Source organism: Schistocerca gregaria, chromosome 8, assembly GCF_023897955.1.
Source record: "Schistocerca gregaria isolate iqSchGreg1 chromosome 8, iqSchGreg1.2, whole genome shotgun sequence".
Lineage (NCBI taxonomy): Eukaryota > Metazoa > Arthropoda > Insecta > Orthoptera > Acrididae > Schistocerca > Schistocerca gregaria.
The window spans coordinates 243,997,051-244,018,122 of record NC_064927.1 but is presented as its reverse complement, the minus strand read 5'-3'; the positions used below and the strand labels follow the sequence as shown (position 1 = coordinate 244,018,122).

Here is a 21,072-nt window from a genome sequence, read left to right as displayed (position 1 = left end):
CAGAAGATGTCATAAAAAATCTTAAAGCCCCTAGGCCTCCAAGGCTTTACGGATTACCAAAGATCCATAAAGATAATGTCCCTTTAAGACCCATCATTAGTGCCATTGGATCTTCTACATACAGGCTAGTGAAATTCTTGGCTAATTTAATGACTCCCATAGTTGGCCATTGTGAACACCACATCAAAAACTCTCAAATGTTTATTGAGAAAATCAAACAGATTAGAGTTGGTCCAAATGATATTTAGTCAGCCTAGATGTGGTCTCGCTTTTTACCAAGGTTCCTGTTGAGGACACATTGCAATTTCTGACAGAACACTTTCCTCCGGAAACTGTACAGTTGTGTCGGCATGTCATGACGACCACCTACTTTCTGTATGGTGGGAAATTTTATGAAATGAGGGATGGAATGGCCATGGGTTCTCCGTTATCCCCTGTATTGGCTAACTATTTCATGGAACAATTTGAGGAACGTGCACTAAATTCGGCTCCACTCCGTCCATCTATTTTTTGTCGTTATGTGGATGATACGTTTTTGGTTTGGCCGCATGGCGCAGGAGCCCTCGAGAATTTTCTGGAACATATGAATAGTGTGCACCCGAATATTCAGTTCACTGCCGAGATAGAGAGAGAGGGAAAACTGCCGTTTCTAGATGTACTGGTGCAAGGAAAAGCAGATGGGTGGCTTGGCCACTCTGTGCACCGCAAACCAACGCACACAGATCTATATCTCGACGCTAAGAGTTTCCATCATCCAGCTCAGAAGAAAGCCGTTCTAACTACATTGATATATAGAGCAAGAACTGTGTCTGACAAAGACCATTTAAATTCTGAAATTAATCACCTTAAATACATGTTTCGTAGGAACGGCTATGGTTCACGTGATGTAAAGTCAGCATTCTGCAAGAGAAAGAAATGTGAAAATAATGATTATTTGCATGATGAACAACCTAGCATGTTTCTTCTTCCTTTCTTCGGTTCTATTTCCAGTAAAATAGGCAGGATCCTTCGTAGACGAGGTTTAAGACCAATCTTTCGACCTCCAAGGAAAATCAAAGGGATGTTGCGCCCTGTGAAGGACTGCCTCGGTCTCAGGATTCCTGGTATTTACAAAATTCCTTGTGAATGTGGAAGTAGTTACATTGGTCAGTCAGTCAGGACCATTTCCGATCGCTGTACAGAACATCAACGTCACATTAAAAATAGGGAGCTGGAAAAATCGGCAATTGCGGAACATAGCCTCACTAGGAAACATAAAATTTTGTTTGGTGAAACAAAAGTTCTGTCTCAGGCCTCCACATACTGGGACTCGGTAATTAAAGAGGCGATAGAAATTAGAATGTGCGATAACAATTTTAATCGTTACAATGGTTACAATCTTAGTGGTGCATGGATGCAAGCGCTTGATATGGAGAAGTGTCAGAGAGATTCGCCGTGGGTCTTCGATACGCCAGGAGCGATGGCGTCAACAGTGCAGGCGTCGACAACATCTGCGACACCGTGACGTATTCGCCATCCAATCAGGAGCCGTCCAATCACAAGCCATCCTGGGGCTACATAAGGTCCACCACAGCTGCTGTTTAGCCAATCAGTTTCCTGGCGATGACGATGGTGGTGAATATCGTCGAAAGCTCGAGGTTTTACTAAGATTTGATGCAGCAAGAAGTCCGAGAATATTTTATTCAATAAGTAGTGTAACCATAAGATCTTAATGATGTTAAAATGATAGAAACAATACTGTAGTAAATGATGTCCAACATCTTATGTACATTCTGTGTACCAACCACATCTCATGGACAAATAAATAAATACCTCTTCCTGTACTTTTTTTCTCTATTCTTATCTCTTGTTCTACATATATAATGAATATGCAAGTACTAAATAATGTTCAGATCACATTCTACTATTAACTGCATCAAAAATTTTTTTGTGAATGTTCACTGTTCTTTTATTATGTGAAACTTAGCAAGTAACTTAACAATTTTTCGTTCCACATTTAACTGTTAACCATGTGGAGAAATCTTTATGTGTCAACTGCATTGTTTTATTATGTATGTTCTTTTACAGTGTGTACTTTAGTTATGCATGGTACCATAGTTATATTTCTTAACATGTCAACCACAGTTTGTAAAAACTGTTGTAAATTACTCATCATGACATCAATTGCATGCAAATGCTTAAATATGGACAAATAAATAAATAAAAATGAATAAATACAGCCATTTTGTCCTTTAAGAAATAATTTCTACAAAATCAACAAAAATCTGTTTTTCTGTGTACTACTCTTCCCTACTGAGTTGCACAATGTGAGTGAATGTTAATGTCAGGTGGCTAGCAAAGAATAATAAAAGTTTTGTTTTCTATACACTTCTGCTGTTTTTCACTCTCTATAGTGAGACTTTGATTTACATATATATCACCTGAAATTTACTACCTAGACTTATGTTACACACACACACACCAATATTTTTTCTCATTTTTCCTTCAACCACATCATCTACACACAATGTTTGGAGGATTTGTCACCAACTCCCCCTTCTTTGATTAACTGTATTTTTTTTTTTTTACTGTTTTATTTTCTCGTATGAAATGACATCACTTTTCATTTTTTGTGTGTCTCAGCTCCTGGTTCTGTTGCAGCATGGCGTGCTTCCTCTTTCGGTGTATGATGTGCCCTTTTGGATGCAGTGAATGTCCTCTTCGCTGTAGTCGTGGTGTATGCCTTCGTGGTTGAAGCTGATGTTGCCTGTTTGCTTTTGTTCTGCCTCCAAATGGTTGTGATGTATGCTGTTGAAGTGGCCTGACTGCTTTGTCTTCCTGTCGTGCTCTGTTGTGGACAGGATGTGCCCCTACTGCAGACACCCTTTGAAATGTGCAAATGGCTATTAAAAAACAGCTCATTGTTTATTTTGGTCCATACAACTATGAGAACACAAAAGGGAAGATCGGAGGATATTTAAAACAGCTCTCTCTCTGTCTTTCTTCTAATGAATTATTGGTTCTGTGCTTTCTATTAGATATGTAGCTGTGTCCCTAGCTTTGTGCAATTTTTCACCATGCAAACTCATGCTTTTCAAAGTTCCATTGCTTGAAAGTGATAGATCATTTATGCTTACATACTGGTCTTCTGAAGGCCACAAGTTTTTGTAAAAAATGCCAATATACCAAACACATGGAGTTCAAAGAAGACTTACAATTGGCTTAGGGTTTACCCCTTCTACTCAGCTTGCAAACTGTCAGACACATTACATTTCATCAAAGAATGTAGCATGAGTTATCAGTATGTTCTGGTGTAATTTATGAAGGGAATTTTGACACATGTCCATTCCAGTACTGAGAACTTGTCATATCTTTTTGGTGGCCACCTGAAAGTGTGAGTTCATTACACCTCACACCTCAGGAGATGAAATCACAGAATTACTGTATTTACAGCACAATATGTGGTGCTTCAAGCCTCTTGTGGTAACTTTCAAGTGGTATGATTTTCAATCATGTGAACTCTTACTGGTGTTGCATTCCACTTATTCTTACTGGCAGCTTCTAACAATTAAGAAATATGTGAATTTATTTACTTTGCTATTGAGAAACACTGCAGACAATTTGGTAATGTTTCTGCTCTTTAACAATGGTATTCAAAGTAAAGTCAAATTTATCAGTGGTTCTCCTGATTTGAAAGTACTAATTTTTTTACTGAAACTTTGCAATATACTCCCTGTCCTCAGATGTACACTAGTCTCTATGTAAACATACCATCCTTAATATTTGGAAAAATTGTTGAGAAAGTAGGCTTATACCTGTACAACAAATTTATGGAGAATTAGGAGAAACTATAGTAAAACTTCTGCCAACATACTGATTCACAGAAAGTTGAATGAGGGAGCTATACTTAAATTTTAAGTAGTTTTGTGTAATAAGTTTTATCCTTTCACATGAAAAGTTTAATATATTGAGTATAGAATACTGGTTTCTAGTGTCTAAAGCATTAGTTCAGCATACAGCCACAGTTGTGTGCAAGAGGAGCAAGAGGGGCCTCTTGACCCCCCCCCCCCCCCCCCCCATGCCACACACACACCTGGAATATCAATACAGAGTTTTTATTCTTTACAGAATTCACATACACTTCTGGAACTGATTTCTTGCAGTTCCACTAAACCTTTTATTTATGCCATTGTAGTGTGACATGGCTGACTGCTGTGAAACAATGTTATGTCTTTAGCAATTACTGCATTTATGTGGATGCCCATATGTACAGCCTTAGACAAAAAATTGATCACTGGCCAGCCGCCGCAGAGGCTAGGTCAGATTTGTTGACTTAAGGTGGACAATAAAATCAATCACTCCTCAGAATTTTATGTTTGGCGATACGTACAATGTGGCAGCACTATAGAATGCAGGAGTGTCTGGAGGAAGTGTAGTCATTTCCTTAAGTGACTACAAGGCTGCAGCAGCTTGTAGTCTAGTGATAGACATCACACAAGATAACCACAAAGTTGCAAGATTGAATCCACTCCATTCAATTTTTTTAATGCATTTCAGTTGTCTGCAGAAGTAGTCAACCTGATGGAACTCAAAAATAGTTCCCTTTATTTCCTAACCCTCCTGTAATACCAGCAATCTCCACAACAATTCCATCACACAGGTTGCAGCTGTGTCAAAACCAAGTTTACTCTCAGTAGTTTCCTCACCCTACAACAGCCCCAGGCAGCCGGCTACTGGCCACACACCACTCACCAAGTTTGTCAGGCATCCTACGACCAGGTGAACATGATGCTATGATTGTGTTTATCAATTGTCATTTTCTAATTTGAAGTATTTTTATTTTATAGTCAAATATTGGAGTTTGCATGACTGAAACTTAGGAATGTTATTCAAGAGTTTTAAAATGGTGTCACAAGTGGAGAAAAGTCTAACATTTGCAACATATTGTTTGCTCTCGATTCAACAGATGTGTGAAGGCAGCAAAGGAGCTCAGAACACTTTTGCTGTTCGGAGTGAGTGCTTGCAAAACATGTCAGCAACAGATTTTACTGTTTCAAGAAATGTTGTTTGTTCTGGCATGACAGGGTTTCTATATTCAGGCAGTTTCAATAACTGCCATATGTGATGAACTGTGACCATTTAACAATAGTACGCAACTTGCATTCAATAGATAAGATTCAGAAGTTGGGTGTAGGAGTACGACAAGCTATAACTGAAAGCAACAATAATCAAAGGGGTGACTATTACTGCATTTTATCTTGAATATGACCATTTCGCTTATTTGAAGTTCCTATGCAGTATTGTTACTGGTGCCTAGTTATGACATCTTTTTGTTAACATCTTAAGAGGAAATTGGTGGTTCAGCTGTAAGAAAACACATCTCCTTGGGCAAAGGGCATTGTAAATATAATATTTTGCAGCTGGTGGCTCAATAAAGACGTTGTATACTTCGAAACCCTCTCCAGACTTGCGTCTATTGCAGCTGGTATTTGTTACCAACATCTAAGAACTGTAATTCAGCTTTTGAAAGTCTGTTTCAATAAAACAGAAACTACTTTAGTGTGATCATGGATATGCAGACATCAAGTTTTTCTTGTGAATGAACCTTGTGTTACTTTACTCATTTTGATACTGGGATATTTAAGAATAGAGAGTAACCCCTCCTCCCCTTTCCCTTTACTGCAGTGAACATCTCTGCACATGTGTGCACTCAGCACTGACTCACAGTTGCTACAACACTTTGTGGAGTCCACACCATGAGACAACACAGTTTTTCAGATCATTCAGATAGCATTCAGTAAGTCAACAGGAGAGGAACTGCAAATCAAATTAACATCACTTTCCAAGTCATATTCATTCCAGAAGGGAATATCACTCGAAGCAGTCATGTGTTCCAGCAATTACCCTTAGGTAAAATCCATACAAATAATTTGATAGCTGTGTGGCGCTGATGAAGTCAACACCAGCATCAATATATGTTTGTCCCTAGACTCCAAGCATCGTCTTTGGACGTTGAGTATTGTCTTTGGGCTGTTCCACCATGTCAGTTCTTTGTGAGCCATTGATGTGTTTAGCTGAATAAACGAACTACTGTTAAATTGGTGTTGTTTCGTGTAACCAACCCGAATAACCACCTCACTGGTGACCCCTAGTTGTAACGTCTTCCGTTTTCACCGTTTTACTGTGTCGGTTATTTTCGTGTGTATTACATCGACACAGCATTCGAACAATGACTTCAGCCCAGTGCCTAACGATGGATTTTGTGATCGACATGCATCATGTTGCGGGCGATGTACACCTGCCAGGACTGCAACACGATGCCTCTCACTCGACGATTACGCCGATTTCACTGGACGTTTTCAAGCATGCAACAATAAGTGAGGTTAGGAGTGTGCATGACTCCGGCTGTCAGACGCCTTTGTTCCCACCACATGTGCCCTCCCTCATTGACGGTGCAGTTACCTCTTACGGATCTGCGTGCAGTGCGGGACTGATGCCGATTTCTGCAAACGCTTCGTTGGACAACCTACCACCACCAGTACAATGATTTGCCACACTGCAATCCGTGCAGTACCATGCAGATTCATGCCACATGGCCGGAACTGCTTCGTTCACAGGTCAAACTCCTCAGCATCCGACCACGCCCACGCCTGCCTTGGTTCAGCATCAGCACATGCCTTCCTGCTTCGATACCTCGGCCTACAACAGGGACAATAACTTGTTATCTGTGCCTGACCTCCATCTCCGTCCCACTGCTACACCTCAGTGTTTTGTGCCACGACATTCACCTTATCTGCACACCATTTTGAGTGAAGTGACTATGAACAGGGAAGATTCACACATTCCATCTCACATTCGACATCATTTCCCACACTGTGCTTCTGGACAGCCTGCACCCCTGCAGCCTCCCTGCAACACAGGTGGCCCTGGCTCTGAGCTTTCTGTGGACTAACACACATTCTCAAACTTTGAACTTTTTCTCACCTGTCGCCCCCACGCTGGCTCCAGTTGAGCTTCCGCTACCATTCTTGGCTCATCTCAGTGCCTCATCCATGTCGGTCTTCCGCGACACGTCAATCCAAACACACCCGCAATGTGCTGAGCTTCCGCAGCCACAAACGACATGTTACGGTGTCTCACCCGTGTCGGCCTTCCGTGTCACGATGGATTGTGCTCAACCACAACGCGTCACCTTCATGCTGCCACCCGACCAGCCATGGTCGCCACATCCCCTGCAGGCACACTCTCCTGGAATACTACAGCAACAACAGCTCGTTTCAGGCAGTGCCCCAACGAACTCAACTCAACCTGTTCTTCTGAACATTCTACAATGCTTACCAATGCTGCCGCCATTTAATCCCGACAGAGCAACAACCTGGTTCAAAATTGTGGACAAAGTGTTCGACCATTACAAACTCGACGAGTCAACCAGGTTTCTGTGCCTCATCACCCACCTGCACGACCAGGAGGACTTGATTGCTGACCTGGTCGACGCCCTGGACTCAGCTACCCAGTAAACTCTAGCCAAAAAGTCAGTTCTACATCGGCTTGCACGCTCAACTGAGGCAGCAATACAGCAAGTGCTCCATGTCGAGCAACTAGGCAATGACAAACCTTCCCAGCTCTGGAGACGGCTACATGCCCTGGTCATCGATGATCTACTCTCTGACACAGCCCTCCTCGCCATCTGGTCAGATAAACTATTTCCTCACATCCGCTTTGCTCTGGCTCAGAGGTCTCCCGAACCTGTCGAGCAAAGAATGACAATTGCTGACAAGCTACATGATGCATCACTGCTCTGTTTTGCCAGCCACTGCCTACCTGACAAGTCTCAGGTTCAGGCTCATCATCACGCGGACGGTCGCGGCCAGGACCGCACTGCACCGAATCTCGGCCACCACCTCTGGCAATCAACTTTCCACAGGAAATGCAATGGCACTACCCATACTGTTACTTCCACACACAGTTTGGTGAGGCGGCACTGTAGACCACCCTGCTACTTCACAAACGTCAGTCGCAGCTAGGTCCAGGTGCCGCCTCCTGCGCACAACATGACAGGCACCCTCCAGTGCTCCATTCTGTACGGGAATGACCAAATAATTGCGGACGACTTTATAATAAAGATATTTCGTCTGGATACTTTTTCCTAGTGGACACAGGCACCGATGTTTTGCTGCTGCCTACGTCCTTAAAGTCGTTGAACATCAGCCCTCATCATACTTCACTACATGCCGTGAATTCAACTAAACTACGATGCTTGGGTTCAACTTCCCACATTGTCTCACTCTCCGCAAACTGCAAACTCGAGTGGACTTTTTTAGTGTGCAAAATTGATGAACCTATACTAAGCATTGACTTCTTGCAACACCACAAACTTTCAGCGGACCTAGGACAATGGACTCACTAACAGCTCACGAGATCTACTGGTCTCACTTGACCATTGTGCCACTGCTTCGGGCCGGGGGCCATCTTGTCGCATTGACTCCTGGGACATTTTGCCGCCTCAGCACCCATTGGATCTGCCGAGTGGCTCCAAACACCATGACCGTGCCTTGTCTGCCCCGCCCAGTACACATTGTAAACAAACCACCTCCTGCACTGCCGACAACATTTCCGTCATCACTAACGGCACAGTTCACAAGCTTCACCTCACGCCAGGTCCCCCGATCACTAGTAAACCACGTCAACTTTGTCCTGAGCACCTCTCTGACCTTAAAAATCAGATTTCTGAACTACTAAGCTCTGGCGTCATTGAACCCTCTGCCAGTAGCTGGTCTACGCCCATACATATGACACCCAAGAAAGATGGGTCCTGGTGCACGTGCGGAGACTACCGTCATCTAAACGCACGAACAATTATGGACACCTACCCCATACCCAACATTGCCGACTTTGCCAGTTCCCTCGCAGGTGCGATCACATTCTCTGTAATTGATTGCAAACGGGCCTACCACCAGATCCCCATGGCATCTGAAGACATCGAGAAGGCAGCATTCACCACCCTGATTGGGTTATTTCAGTTTCGATTGATGCCCTTCGGTCTGAAAAACGCAACCCAGACCTGGCAATGCTTCATCAACGAAGTGCTATTCGACCTAAAATTCTGCTTTGCATATCTTGATGACATTCTTGTGTTCAGCTCCTCCGTCGAGGACAACATTTGACATGTGCAAACTATTATGAACACTCTCGCGGCAGCAGGCATTGAGACCAACCAGGACAAATTGCAGCTACATCAACCCGCTGTCACTTTTCTTGGTTTTTGGGTCTCTGCTGACGGCATTTCGCCGTCCCCTGAGAAAGTACAAACAATAATAAACCTACCCAGACTTTCGTCAGTCAAAGACCTCCGGCACTTTCCGGGGACAGTCAATTATTATCGTCGACATCTACCTCGGGTTGCGGAGATTCAGGCTCCACTGACGGATGCGTTGGCAGGCACCAACATGTCTGGATCTCGGCCCGTTCTATGGACCCCTGCTATGACTGACTCTTTCACGGCCCTCAAAAATCTTCTTGCCGAGGCATGCACCATTGCGCATCCTCATCCCAATGCGCAGCTTTTCATCACCACAGATGTGAGCGATACTGCCATCGGTGCGGTCCTTAGCCAGACAATTGACAGCCAAACTTCGCCTCTGCAGTTCTTCTCGTGCAAGCTCACCAATGCACACCAGAAATATTCCACATTTGACAGGGAGTTGCTTGCGGTCTATGAAGCAATTAAGCATTTTAAGACAGATGTTGAGGGACGCCCTTTCTATGTTCTAATGCACCACAACCCACCAGCTGACCCACCTCGCCGCTTCAGATACATGGACTTCATATCTCAGTTCACCACTGATGTCAGACACATAAAGGGTGCTGACAATATAGTTGCTGAATTCCTTTCACGGGTCAATGCCGTCCATTCTCTGTTAGAACCTGAACTGCATAACGTCCTACCCGGCGATAAGGAAACACAAAACCTGATTTCAGACTCTACTTCTTCGCTACGCTTCGTCTGCACCACCTTCCCTGGCATCTCTGGTGGGATCTGGTGAGACGACAGTACAGGCACGTTATGCCCCCTCATCCTAACCATGCTCCGTCGAGTTGTCTTCAACACATTGCATAATTTAGTCCACCCCGGTGTTTGTGTGTCCGCCCGCCTCATAATGGAGTGCTTTGTGTGGGGAAATGTCAGCAAGGACTGCCAGTAATGGGCATGCTCCTGCGTCGCGTGCCAACACTGCAAATTACACAAGCACACTTCACCCCCCCCCCCCCCCCCTCGACTCCTTTTCGATCCCTCCTGGGTGTTTCCAGCATATTCATATTGACAGTGTCAGCCCTCTCTCCCCCTCTAATGGCTCTTGTTATGTTCTCTCGTCTATTGACCGAACAACTCACTGGGTTGAGGCTGCCCCCCTCACTAATATTATGGCAGAAACAGTTGCTCGAGCTTTCGTCGAGTCATGAGTATCACGTTTTGGATGTCCAGCTATCATCACGACTGACCAAGGCAGACAAATTGAGTCGGCCCTGTTCAATGGGATTTGTAACATTTGCAACATCCTGCACATCCATACCACAGCAAAGTAATGGGCTAGTCAAGTGCTAGCACCACACTCTCAAGGCGGCTGTTCAATGCCATGACTCTTTATGGACAGAAGCCCTTCCCCTTGTGCTACTTGGCATTCATGCGATCTATAAGGAAGACCTCAAAGGCACAATAGCCGAGTTCGTATACAGCCAGAACATTGTTCTCCCTGGCGAACTCGTGAGCCCTTCTGCTTCTCTCCTTCAGGCTGACTTACCTTCCTTCATGGACCGCATCAGACGCCACTTCATCAACCTCCATATCCCTCCGCCCGCCAGCCATAAGGTTCACATCCCGAAATCTCTGGACAATTGTGAGTACGTCATGCTCCGAGAGGATACTGTCCATGCTCCCCTCCAACCTCCATGTACCGGACCGTACCGAGTTCTCCGGCGCTCAGCCAAGACCTATGACATGCAGATGAAAGATTCAGATGTGACAGTCTCTCTCAACAGACCTAAGCCTGATCATTTTGAGCCTTCTTATATGCCAATTCAGGCCATGACCATGCCACTCACTGTCGTGGCTCACAATGCTCTGACCACTCCCTCCACTTCGGACTTACACACTCGATTGAGTGACTTCCAGCTCCAATCGTCGAGCTCTCCTCTGACTTCACCTGCTACGCTGGTCTCACACACTCTGTTGGGTGACTTCCAGTTACAATCATTGAGCTCTCCTCCGACCTTGCCCCCTACTCCGGTCTAACTCACTCTATCGAGTGACCACATGCTCCCCACGCCGAGCTTACCTATGATCATGCCCTCGCCGCCGGGCCCTTTGCCGGCCCCTTTGACCTCTCCACCATCGCCTGCCTCGCCCTATCAAGGTTTCTCAAGCCCCCCCCCCCCCCCCCATCTTCAACGTGCGTTCACTCAAGGTGTTTGTGCCTGTCCCCCCGGACATAATCCACGACATCTCAATAATACTATGCAATTATACACTGTTCATCATGTGTTTCCCTTCATCCAGTTCTCATGATGACACAACCTCCGCCATTCCCTGCCACCTGGTGAATTGTGTTCCCCTCTCGCCCGACGTCGACCTGGACATGCTTCGTGTGTTTGCCACGCCCAACGGAGACACCATCGTTGTCATTCCATTCCACCCGCAAACCACCGGCCTACCTGTCGCCGCACGACCAGCATGCCCAGTATGACGCCCAGCGCGCTTCAATGACTTCCAGGTTCGGTGGTTGAACCTTCCTTCACAAAATCTACCCACGCAGCTCCCCAACAACACTGTCGAGCTGACTGTGATCCAGATCTGCTGATGCCTTAGTCACCCCTCTCCCCCCCCCCCTCCCCCCCGGCCTCTTAAGAGTACTCTGTACTGTGGCCAGGGTGGGGGAAAAGGGGGGGGTGCTATGTGGCGCCGATGAGGTCAACACCAGCATCAATATACGTTTGTTTCTAGACTCCGAGCATCGTCTTTGGACACTGAGCATTGTCTTTGGGCTGTTCCGCCATGTCAGTTCTTTGTGAGCCTTTGATGCGTTTAGGTGAATAAACAAACTGCTGTTACATTGGTGTTGTTTGGTGTAACCAACCCGAGTAACCACCTCAGCTAAAAGGGCTCATTAGCATGAAACTGTCAGGAATTTACTAAGATCAAACACAAGAATCGAGGCAAACTGAAAATATAAATTCTCATCTATAAGGTGCTTTTCACATTTATTGGGAAAGCATCAGCAGCAGTTATATTGTAACCCTCATTAATAGATGGCACTGACAACTGTATAATCAGAATAGTACATGTGTTCAGAGAATGGTGTGGCATCATGCTGTCCACTGGTTTTGCATGACATTACTGTTGGTGCACTTACTCTAGCTCTGACTACTTAAAGATAGTGTGGTGTTGCCTTCTCTCCTTATGACTAGCAGCTCTAATGAGGCTCTACCTCTTTCATCCCACTCCATAAGCTATGCACTTTTGTGTGACTATGAACAACTTCTTTACAATATTGTCTCATGTCTCCATCAAGAACAAACAGAGAATGAAACAAAAACCCTTAACATTGGAAGGGAAACTCTCATCAATCTGTTCAATCCAATATGCAAAGCACCTACTTCATTTGTACAGTAATTCTGCAGATAACTGCTTAGGCAAATTACCATCTGCTATGCAACTAAAATGACAGTAATTGCAAGAGTTCTATATTTTACCCTTAGTTAAGTAATCAGTTTGTTCCAGAATTCCTTCCACTGTTATGAAATATACTACCCATTAGACCCTCCCCCCCTCCCCATGAACCATGGAACTTGCCGTTGTTGGGGCGGCTTGCGTGCCTCAGCAATACAGATGGCCATACCGTAGCTGCAACCACAACGAAGGGGTATCTGTTGAGAGGCCAGACAAACGTGTGGTTCCTGAAGAGGGACAGCAGCCTTTTCAGTAGCTGCAAGGACAACAGTCTGGATGATTGACTGATCTGGCCTTGTAACATTAACCAAAACGGCCTTGCTGTGCTGGTACTTCGAACGGCTGAAAGCAAGGAGAAACTACAGCCGTAATTTTTCCCGAGAGCATGCAGCTTTTTATGTATGATTAAATGATGATGGCGTCCTCTTGGGTAAAATATTCCGGAGGTAAAATAGTCCCCCATTCAGATCTCCGGGCGGGGACTACTCAACAGGATGTCGTTATCAGGAGAAAGAGAACTGGCGTTCTACGGATCGGAGTGTGGAATGTCAGATCTCTTAATCGGACAGGTAGGTTAGAAAATTTAAAAAGGGAAATGTGCAGTTTAAAGTTAGATACAGTGGAATTAGTGAAGTTCGGTGGCAGGAGGAACAAGACTTTTGGTCAGGTGAATACAGGGTTATAAATACAAAATCAAATAGGGGTAATGCAGGAGTAGGTTTAATAATGAATAAAAAAATAGGAGTGCGGGTAAGCTACTACAAACAGCATAGTGAACGCATTATTGTGGCCAAGATAGACACAAAGCCCACAACTACTACAGTAGTACAAGTTTATATGCCAACTAGCTCTGCAGATGATGAAGAATTGATGAAATGTATGATGAGATAAAAGAAATTATTCAGGTGGTAAAGGGAGATGAAAATTTAATAGTCATGGGTAACTGGAATTCGTCAGTAGGAAAAGGGAGAGAAGGAAACGCAGTAGGTGAATATGGACTGGGGGGAAGAAATTAAAGAGGAAGCCGTCTGTTAGAATTTTGCACAGAGCATAACTTAATCGTAGCTAATACTTAGTTCAAGAATCATAAAAGAAGGTTGTATACATGGAAGAATCCTGGAGATACTAAAAGGTATCAGACAGATTATATAATGGTAAGACAGAGATTTAGGAATCAGGTTTTAAATTGTAAGACATTTCCAGGGGCAGATGTGGACTCTGACCACAATCAATTGGTTATGAACTGTAGATTAAAACTGAAGAAACTACAAGAAGGTGCTAATTTAAGGAGATGGGACCTGGATACACTGAAAGAACCAGAGGTTGTAGAGAGCTTTAGGGAGAGCATAAGGGAACAATTGACAGGAATGGGGGAAAGAAATACAGTAGAAGAAGAATGGGTAGCTCTGAGGGATGAAGTAGTGAAGGCAGCAGAGGATAAAGTAGGTATAAAGACGAGGGCTAATAGAAATCCTTGGGTAACAGAAGAAATATCGAATTTAATTGATGAAAGGAGAAAATATAAAAATGCAGTAAATGAAGCAGACAAAAAGGAATACAAACGTCTCAAAAATGAGATCGACAGGAAGTGCAAAATGGCTAAGCAGGAATGGCTAGAGAACAAATGTAAGGATGTAGAAGCTTATCTCACTAGGGGTAAGATAGATACTGCCTACAGGAAAATTAAAGAGACATTTGGAGAGAAGAGAACCACTTGTATGAATATCAAGAGCTCAGATGGAAACCCAGTTCTAAGCAAAGAAGGGAGGGCGGAAAGGTGGAAGGAGTATATAGAGGGTCTATACAAGGGCGATGTACTTGAGGACAATATTATGGAAATGGAAGAGGACGTAGATGAAGACGAAATGGGAGATACGATACTATGTGAAGAGTTTGACAGAGCACTGAAAGACCTGAGTCAAAACAAGGCCCCCGGAGTAGACAACATTCCATTAGAACTACTGACGGCCTTGTGAGAGCCAGTCATGACAAACCTCTACCATCTGCTGAGCAAGATGTATGAGACAGGCGAAATACCCTCAGACTTGAAGAAGAATATAATAATTCCAATCCCAAAAAAGGCAGGTGTTGACAGATGTGAAAATTACCGAACTATCAGTTTAATAAGTCACAGCTGCAAAATACCAACGCAAATTCTTTGCAGACGAATGGAGAAACTGGTAGAAGCAGACCTCGGGGAAGATCAGTTTGGATTTCGCAGAAATGTTAGAACACGTGAGGCAATACTAACCTTACAACTTATCTTAGAAGAAAGATTAAGAAAAGGCAAACCTACGTTTCTAGCCTTTGTAGACTTAGAGACAGTTTTTGACAATGTTAACTGGAATACTCCTTTCAAATTCTGAAGGTGGCAGGGGTAAAATACAGGGAGCGTAAGGCTATTTACAATTTGTACAGAAAGCAGATGGCAGTTATAAGAGTTGAGGGGCATGAAAGGGAAGCAGTGGTTGGGAAGAGAGTGAGACAGGGTTGTAGCCTCTCCCTGATGTTATTCAATCTGTATATTGAGCAAGCAGTAAAGGAAACAAGAGAAAAATTCGGAGTAGATATTAAAATTCATGGAGAATAAGTAAAAACTTTGAGGTTTGCCGATGACATTGTAATTCTGTCAGAGACAGCAAAGGATTTGGAAGAGCAGTTGAACGGAATGGACAGTGTCTTTGAAAGGAGGATATAAGATGAACATCAACAAAAGCAAAATGAGGATAATGGAATGTAGTCAAATTAAATTGGGTGATGCTGATGGTATTAGATTAGGAAATGAGACACTTAAAGTAGTAAAGGAGTTTTGCTATTTAGGGAGAAAATAACTGATGATGATCGAAGTAGTGAGGATATAAAATGTAGACTGGCAATGGCAAGGAAATTGTTTCTGAAGAAGAGAAATGTAGACTGGCAATGGCAAGGAAATTGTTTCTGAAGAAGAGAAATTTGTTAACATCGTGTATAGATTTAGTGTCAGGAAGTCGTTTCGTATTTGTATGGAGTGTAGCCATGTATGGTAGTGAAACTTGGATGATAAATAGTTTGGACAAGAAGAGAATAGAAGCTTTTGAAATGTGGTGCTACAGAAGAATGCTGAAGATTAGATGGGTAGATCACATAACTAGTGAGGAGGTATTGAATAGAATTGGGGAGAAGAGGAGTTTGTGGTACAACTTAAAAAGAAGGGACCGGTTGGTAGGACATGTTCTAAGGCATCAAGGGATCACAAATTTAGCACTGGAGGGCAGCATGGAGGGTAAGAATCGTAGAGGGAGACCAAGAGATGAGTACACTAAGCAGATTCAGAAGGATGTAGGTTGCAGTAAGTACTGGGAGATGAAGAAGCTTGCACAGGGTAGAGCAGCATGGAGAGCTGCATCAAACAAGTCTCAGGACTGAAGACCACAACAACAACCCATTAGTTTTCTGAATCAATAGTCATTTCACTTTGAGTCACAAGTATTTGACATGTTTTAGCACCATCACAGGACAATGACTAATGAAAGGATGCCATTAAAGTCCCATTACATATATTGTCTGAAAAAATTTCTATATAAAATGACATCTGAAAAGTGTTTGACAAAACAGTGATAGTCTACTGACTTTCAGGGCTGGAGCTGAATTACTGTAGGTCACTAGATGTTTGTTTGGAATTTTAATGCCTGAAAATTCATGCATAATTAGCAACAGAGCATTGGAAAGTTAATATTTTGGCCTAGGCTACAAGGTGGTTATTTTATGAGTAAATTGTAATGTCTATCATAATTTATTTAATGGAAAATCTCATTTTTCTTAATTCATTGTTACCATGCTCGTCAAATTTAAGGACCATGACTATGTGGAATAATTACATCAAAATCAGTGTCATATTAAGCAGTACATTAGAGTAATGTCATAAACTACTCATCCAGTGTGCCATGGATGCAGATGAATCATGGGATGCCAAAAATGTAAGTGAACATGTGACTTATGAAAAGTGTATCACACAATATCTCTCCAAAACAACTGGATAAACATTATCTGCAACCTGCACAAGCCCTGCTGTCTATTTTAAATAATTTTAGAAATTTATTTTTAAGAGAGATTGTCTGATTTCCTAAATAAAAATAAAATTCTCTCTCCTTCACAGCATGGCTTCACGAAAGGCTATTCAACTGAAAGTGCACTATTTGAATTTCTTAATGAAATCTATACTAAACTGGATGCAAGTGAGTTTGTGAGAGGCATATATCTTGATTTATTTAAAGCTTTTGACATCATTGACCATAATGTCCTACTGCATAAGCTTGACCAACTAGGAATCAGAGGTATATCCAATGAGTGGCTCAAGACATACTTATGTGGTCGCAAGCAGGTGGTTGAAGTGCAGTATACTGACCATAACAAAATCAGCTACTACTATCCAGGATATGAAAAATGTGAAATATGGCATCTCTCAAGGATCAGTATTAAGACCCATTCTGTTTCTCCTCTATGTCAATGATCTTATGTACAACAAGTATTGCCAAACTACCCTCCAATTTGCAAATAATACAAGCTTCCTTATTAGTGGTAAAACAGAAGAAAAACTAAAAGACTCCGCTATCCAAACAATGAACAGTGTAGAACAGTGGTTCAGCTATAACAAGCTAATTATAAACAAAGAAAAGACAGTAGCACTGAACTTCTATAATCTAAAAGAAAGACACCACCCAAATATAGAAATAGAACTTAGGGACAGTGTTCTTAAAGTGTTGACAGCACTAAATTTCTGGGACTCTGCTCCAGAACAACACAAAATGGGAGGTACACATTGAATATTTGCAAAGAAAACTAAGCAAAACCTGTTACATGATATGGATCTTAAAAATTTGTTGCAGCAAAGCCAGCCTGTTAAATGTATACTACTCCTATATGCATTCTGTAATTAAATATGGCTTAATTTTCTGGAGCAATGCAACAACAAATATTAAACTTCTCAGGATGCAAAAGAGAATATTAAGAATTATTGAAGGGGTAACAATACAAAACCATGCAGACCCATATTCAAAAAACTATCAGTCCTTCCTCTTCATTGCATTTTTATCTACAAAACATCAGTTTTCATCAAACAATAGACACCCAGATATCTTATTAAAAAATGCTCACAATACAAGACAAAAATTTGACCTTCATATGAAACAGGTGAGAACATCATTATGCCAAAAAGGCACACTACATACTGGGATAAAGATTTTCAATAATGTACCTAACCATATTAAATCAGCAGGTAAACTCTGTAGTTTTAAGGCTGAAGTAAAGGCATATTTAATTGATCATTGCTTTTACAGTCTGACAGAATATATAAAAGCCAAACAACAAAAATAAAGATGCATTATTAATATTCTACTTTGTATGTTGGCTGTAATGTTTTTTGTATTTATGAATCTTTGCTAAATTACTTCAATATCTAGTCCTTAGGATTGCAATACAAACTGTATTTTATCTTGTAAATATCTAACCATGTCCAATATCCTTGTATTTATTCTATACATGTAGTATTAGAAGGACTAAATAAATAAATGATTTTAGTCATGACAAACGATGAGACACAGCTCCATGCCATCAGAAGGCACCACTGACAATCAATTTCTGGCCACTCACTGACACTGCTTCCCCCCAAATACTCCACTCCAGTAGCCACTCCAGGAATGAACAATAAACAAAACAGCTCTAAACTAAGACAATTTATCTTCAAGTAACAATCTTCAATATGCATAAAAACATTTTGTTGATCAAAACACACTTGAAATGGGTTGCAATATGTTAAACATAAAATAAATAATTATAACAGCTATTTTCTATCTTAGTCTGTACTAAAGCAATGAGAGAAAGTTCACATTCCCAATGGTATCTCACTAACTGCATGCTGGTGCAACAATAGCCGTACATTTAGATCCCACTACAAACATATATTTAAGTCCAGATGTTTTCCTCTTCCTCTGTTTTAACTGATAATGACCACAACGAAATCAACTAAGGAAATCATATGAAACATTTGAGATTATAATTGTCAGATGGCTGATCGAGTTTGCCACACTTTGCTAGTTACTACTATAATACAGGGAAAATCGAAAAGAATCATCCAATTTAGAGAAATCATAACTATTACATTATTTGAGATATGTTCATGAACAACATACTGTTGGAATGAGTATACTCTCGAGTTTAACATGGTTACTGCTAGGTAACAGCAGTGTGTGCCTACTTCAGTTCTAGTAAAAATGGTGGTGGGACAACAGAGAGCATTTTGTATTGTATGCTTTGTACAGTGCAGCTCAGTAATAACTGTTCTGCATGACTTTCGTACTAGGTATGGTGTGATCCTCCTACAGCACAGAGCATTAGATGATGACATGAACAATGTTGAGAAACAGGTTGTTTGTGTAAAGGGAAAATGCCACCCCATCCACGATTGTCTGACACAGACATCAATTGCATCTGCCACAGTTTCACAAGGAGTCCAAAGAAATTCATTTGCTATGCAGCTCAATAGCTCAACATGTCCCTGATGTCAAACTGGCATGTGTTGTGTTGATGTTTACACATTAAACCATACAGAATTCAGCTACTGAAAGCTCTTCATGAAGATGACAAACAACAATGAGTGGAGTTCTGTAATTTTGTTCTTGGAAAGATGGAGGACAACGGTTTTCTTCCACGCATAGTGTTTAGTGATGGGGCAACATTTCAGTTAAATGGAAAGGTTATCACCCATATTGTGAGAATATGGGGTATGGAGCAACCACATGAAGTTGTTCAACAGGAGAGGGACTCTCCAAAATGTAATGTGTTTTGCACAGTTTCACAGGAAAAGGTATATAATGCACTTATCTCTGCTGAAAACACTGTTACAGGGAGCACATATCTCGATATGCTTGAAAACTTTCTTTTTCCACAGCTGCAGACTGATTCGAACAACTTCATTTACTAACAGGATGGGGCACCACCACACTGGCACCTGGAAGTGCCGGAATTTTTAAATCAAAGGATTACTGAATGATGGATCAGTTGCGCTGGAACAAATGATTCAGCCTTACATTACTTTCCTCCATGGTCACTGGACCTGACTATATGTGATTACTTCTTGTGGGAATTTACAAAAGACTCTATTTATGTGCCTCCATTACCAACAACAATGAATGAACTGAGACATTACATAACAGTAGCTGTGGAAGCTGTAACTCAAGATATGCCCGTTGCAGTGTGGGAACAATTTGAATACCACATAGACCATGCCACAGACCTCAAGGGGGCATATTGAACACCTATGAAACGCTATGAAAAAAAACTTTTTAAGTTTCCTGTTTATCAAAAAACAAAATTCAATGTAAATATTTATTAGTTTCAGAAATATATACATGCCCAATTGGATGATTCTTTCTGATACACCCTGTATTGTTTATCAGTCATAAGCACATTGATGTCATTCATTTTCACTGCATTTTGAATGGTAGACCTTTCATATTCATCTTCAGAGTAACAATGGAATAGCCACTCAAAAAAGCTGACAACAAGAAGCTGGTAGTTATAAAACTGCGGCCAGTGCCATATTTTAAGAAACATTGCTGGTTATTGTTGTTGTTGGCCAGGGAGGGAGTGGGTGTGAATTACGGTGTGGTAGACTGTAACAATTGTTTATCACTTCCAAAGTGAGGTGATAATTTACTCTAAAAGAAGAAAAAAGAAAAAGAAGAAAAAAGTAAATGCTGCCAGAAAGGCAGAAAAACATTTCACTGTGATTAATTGGTATATTATGGGTCTGTCTTATGTGTGAGGAACTAGGGTGTGGAGGCTATTTGCCTACTACTGAGCAACTCTTCCATGAGCATAAAATAAATCTGAGCTATAATCTGATATAGTGTCAGTTTAGTGTCATGATTCAACAGTGCTTAGATAGCCTGTGTGAGTACTAGAGCTGTCTACCCATCTATGTCATCATATTACATCCTGATAATTCTCATCTGAGTATTATAGCAGGATAGAGACATCATTTATAAATGATACTGCCAAGGACTCAGTTAATAAATGGCTCTGAGCACTATGGGACTTAACAGCTGTGGTCATCAGTCCCCTAGAACTTAGAACTACTTAAACCAAACTAACCTAAGGACATCACACACATCCATGCCCCAGGCAGGATTCGAACCTGCGACCGTAGCAGTCGCGTGGTTCCGGACTAAGTGCCTAGAACCGCTCAGCCACCATGGCTGGCTCAGTTAATAACACTGTGCACTCACTGTGAAGCACTGCACAGAAAATTATCACAATGCTCAGCATGGTGAATGCATTGTTATCTCAGATCTCTCTGTCTTAAACATAATGCAAGTTGAAAAGCTCTTCAG

The 21,072-nt window shown here is 42.0% G+C and overlaps 1 protein-coding gene across 2 annotated transcripts in view; it reads right to left on the bottom strand.

Moving 5' to 3' along the window:
• Positions 1 to 2,553: 2,553 nt before the first annotated feature.
• Positions 2,554 to 21,072, bottom strand: part of LOC126284047 (filaggrin-2-like) — a 66,798-nt gene continuing 48,279 nt past the window's right edge. For both annotated transcript variants that reach the window (XM_049982626.1, XM_049982627.1), the window contains one exon: positions 2,554 to 2,863. In XM_049982626.1, coding sequence (XP_049838583.1) covers positions 2,596 to 2,863 — 268 coding nt within the window. In that variant the 3' untranslated portion in view covers positions 2,554 to 2,595. The remainder of the gene's footprint in view (positions 2,864 to 21,072) is intronic.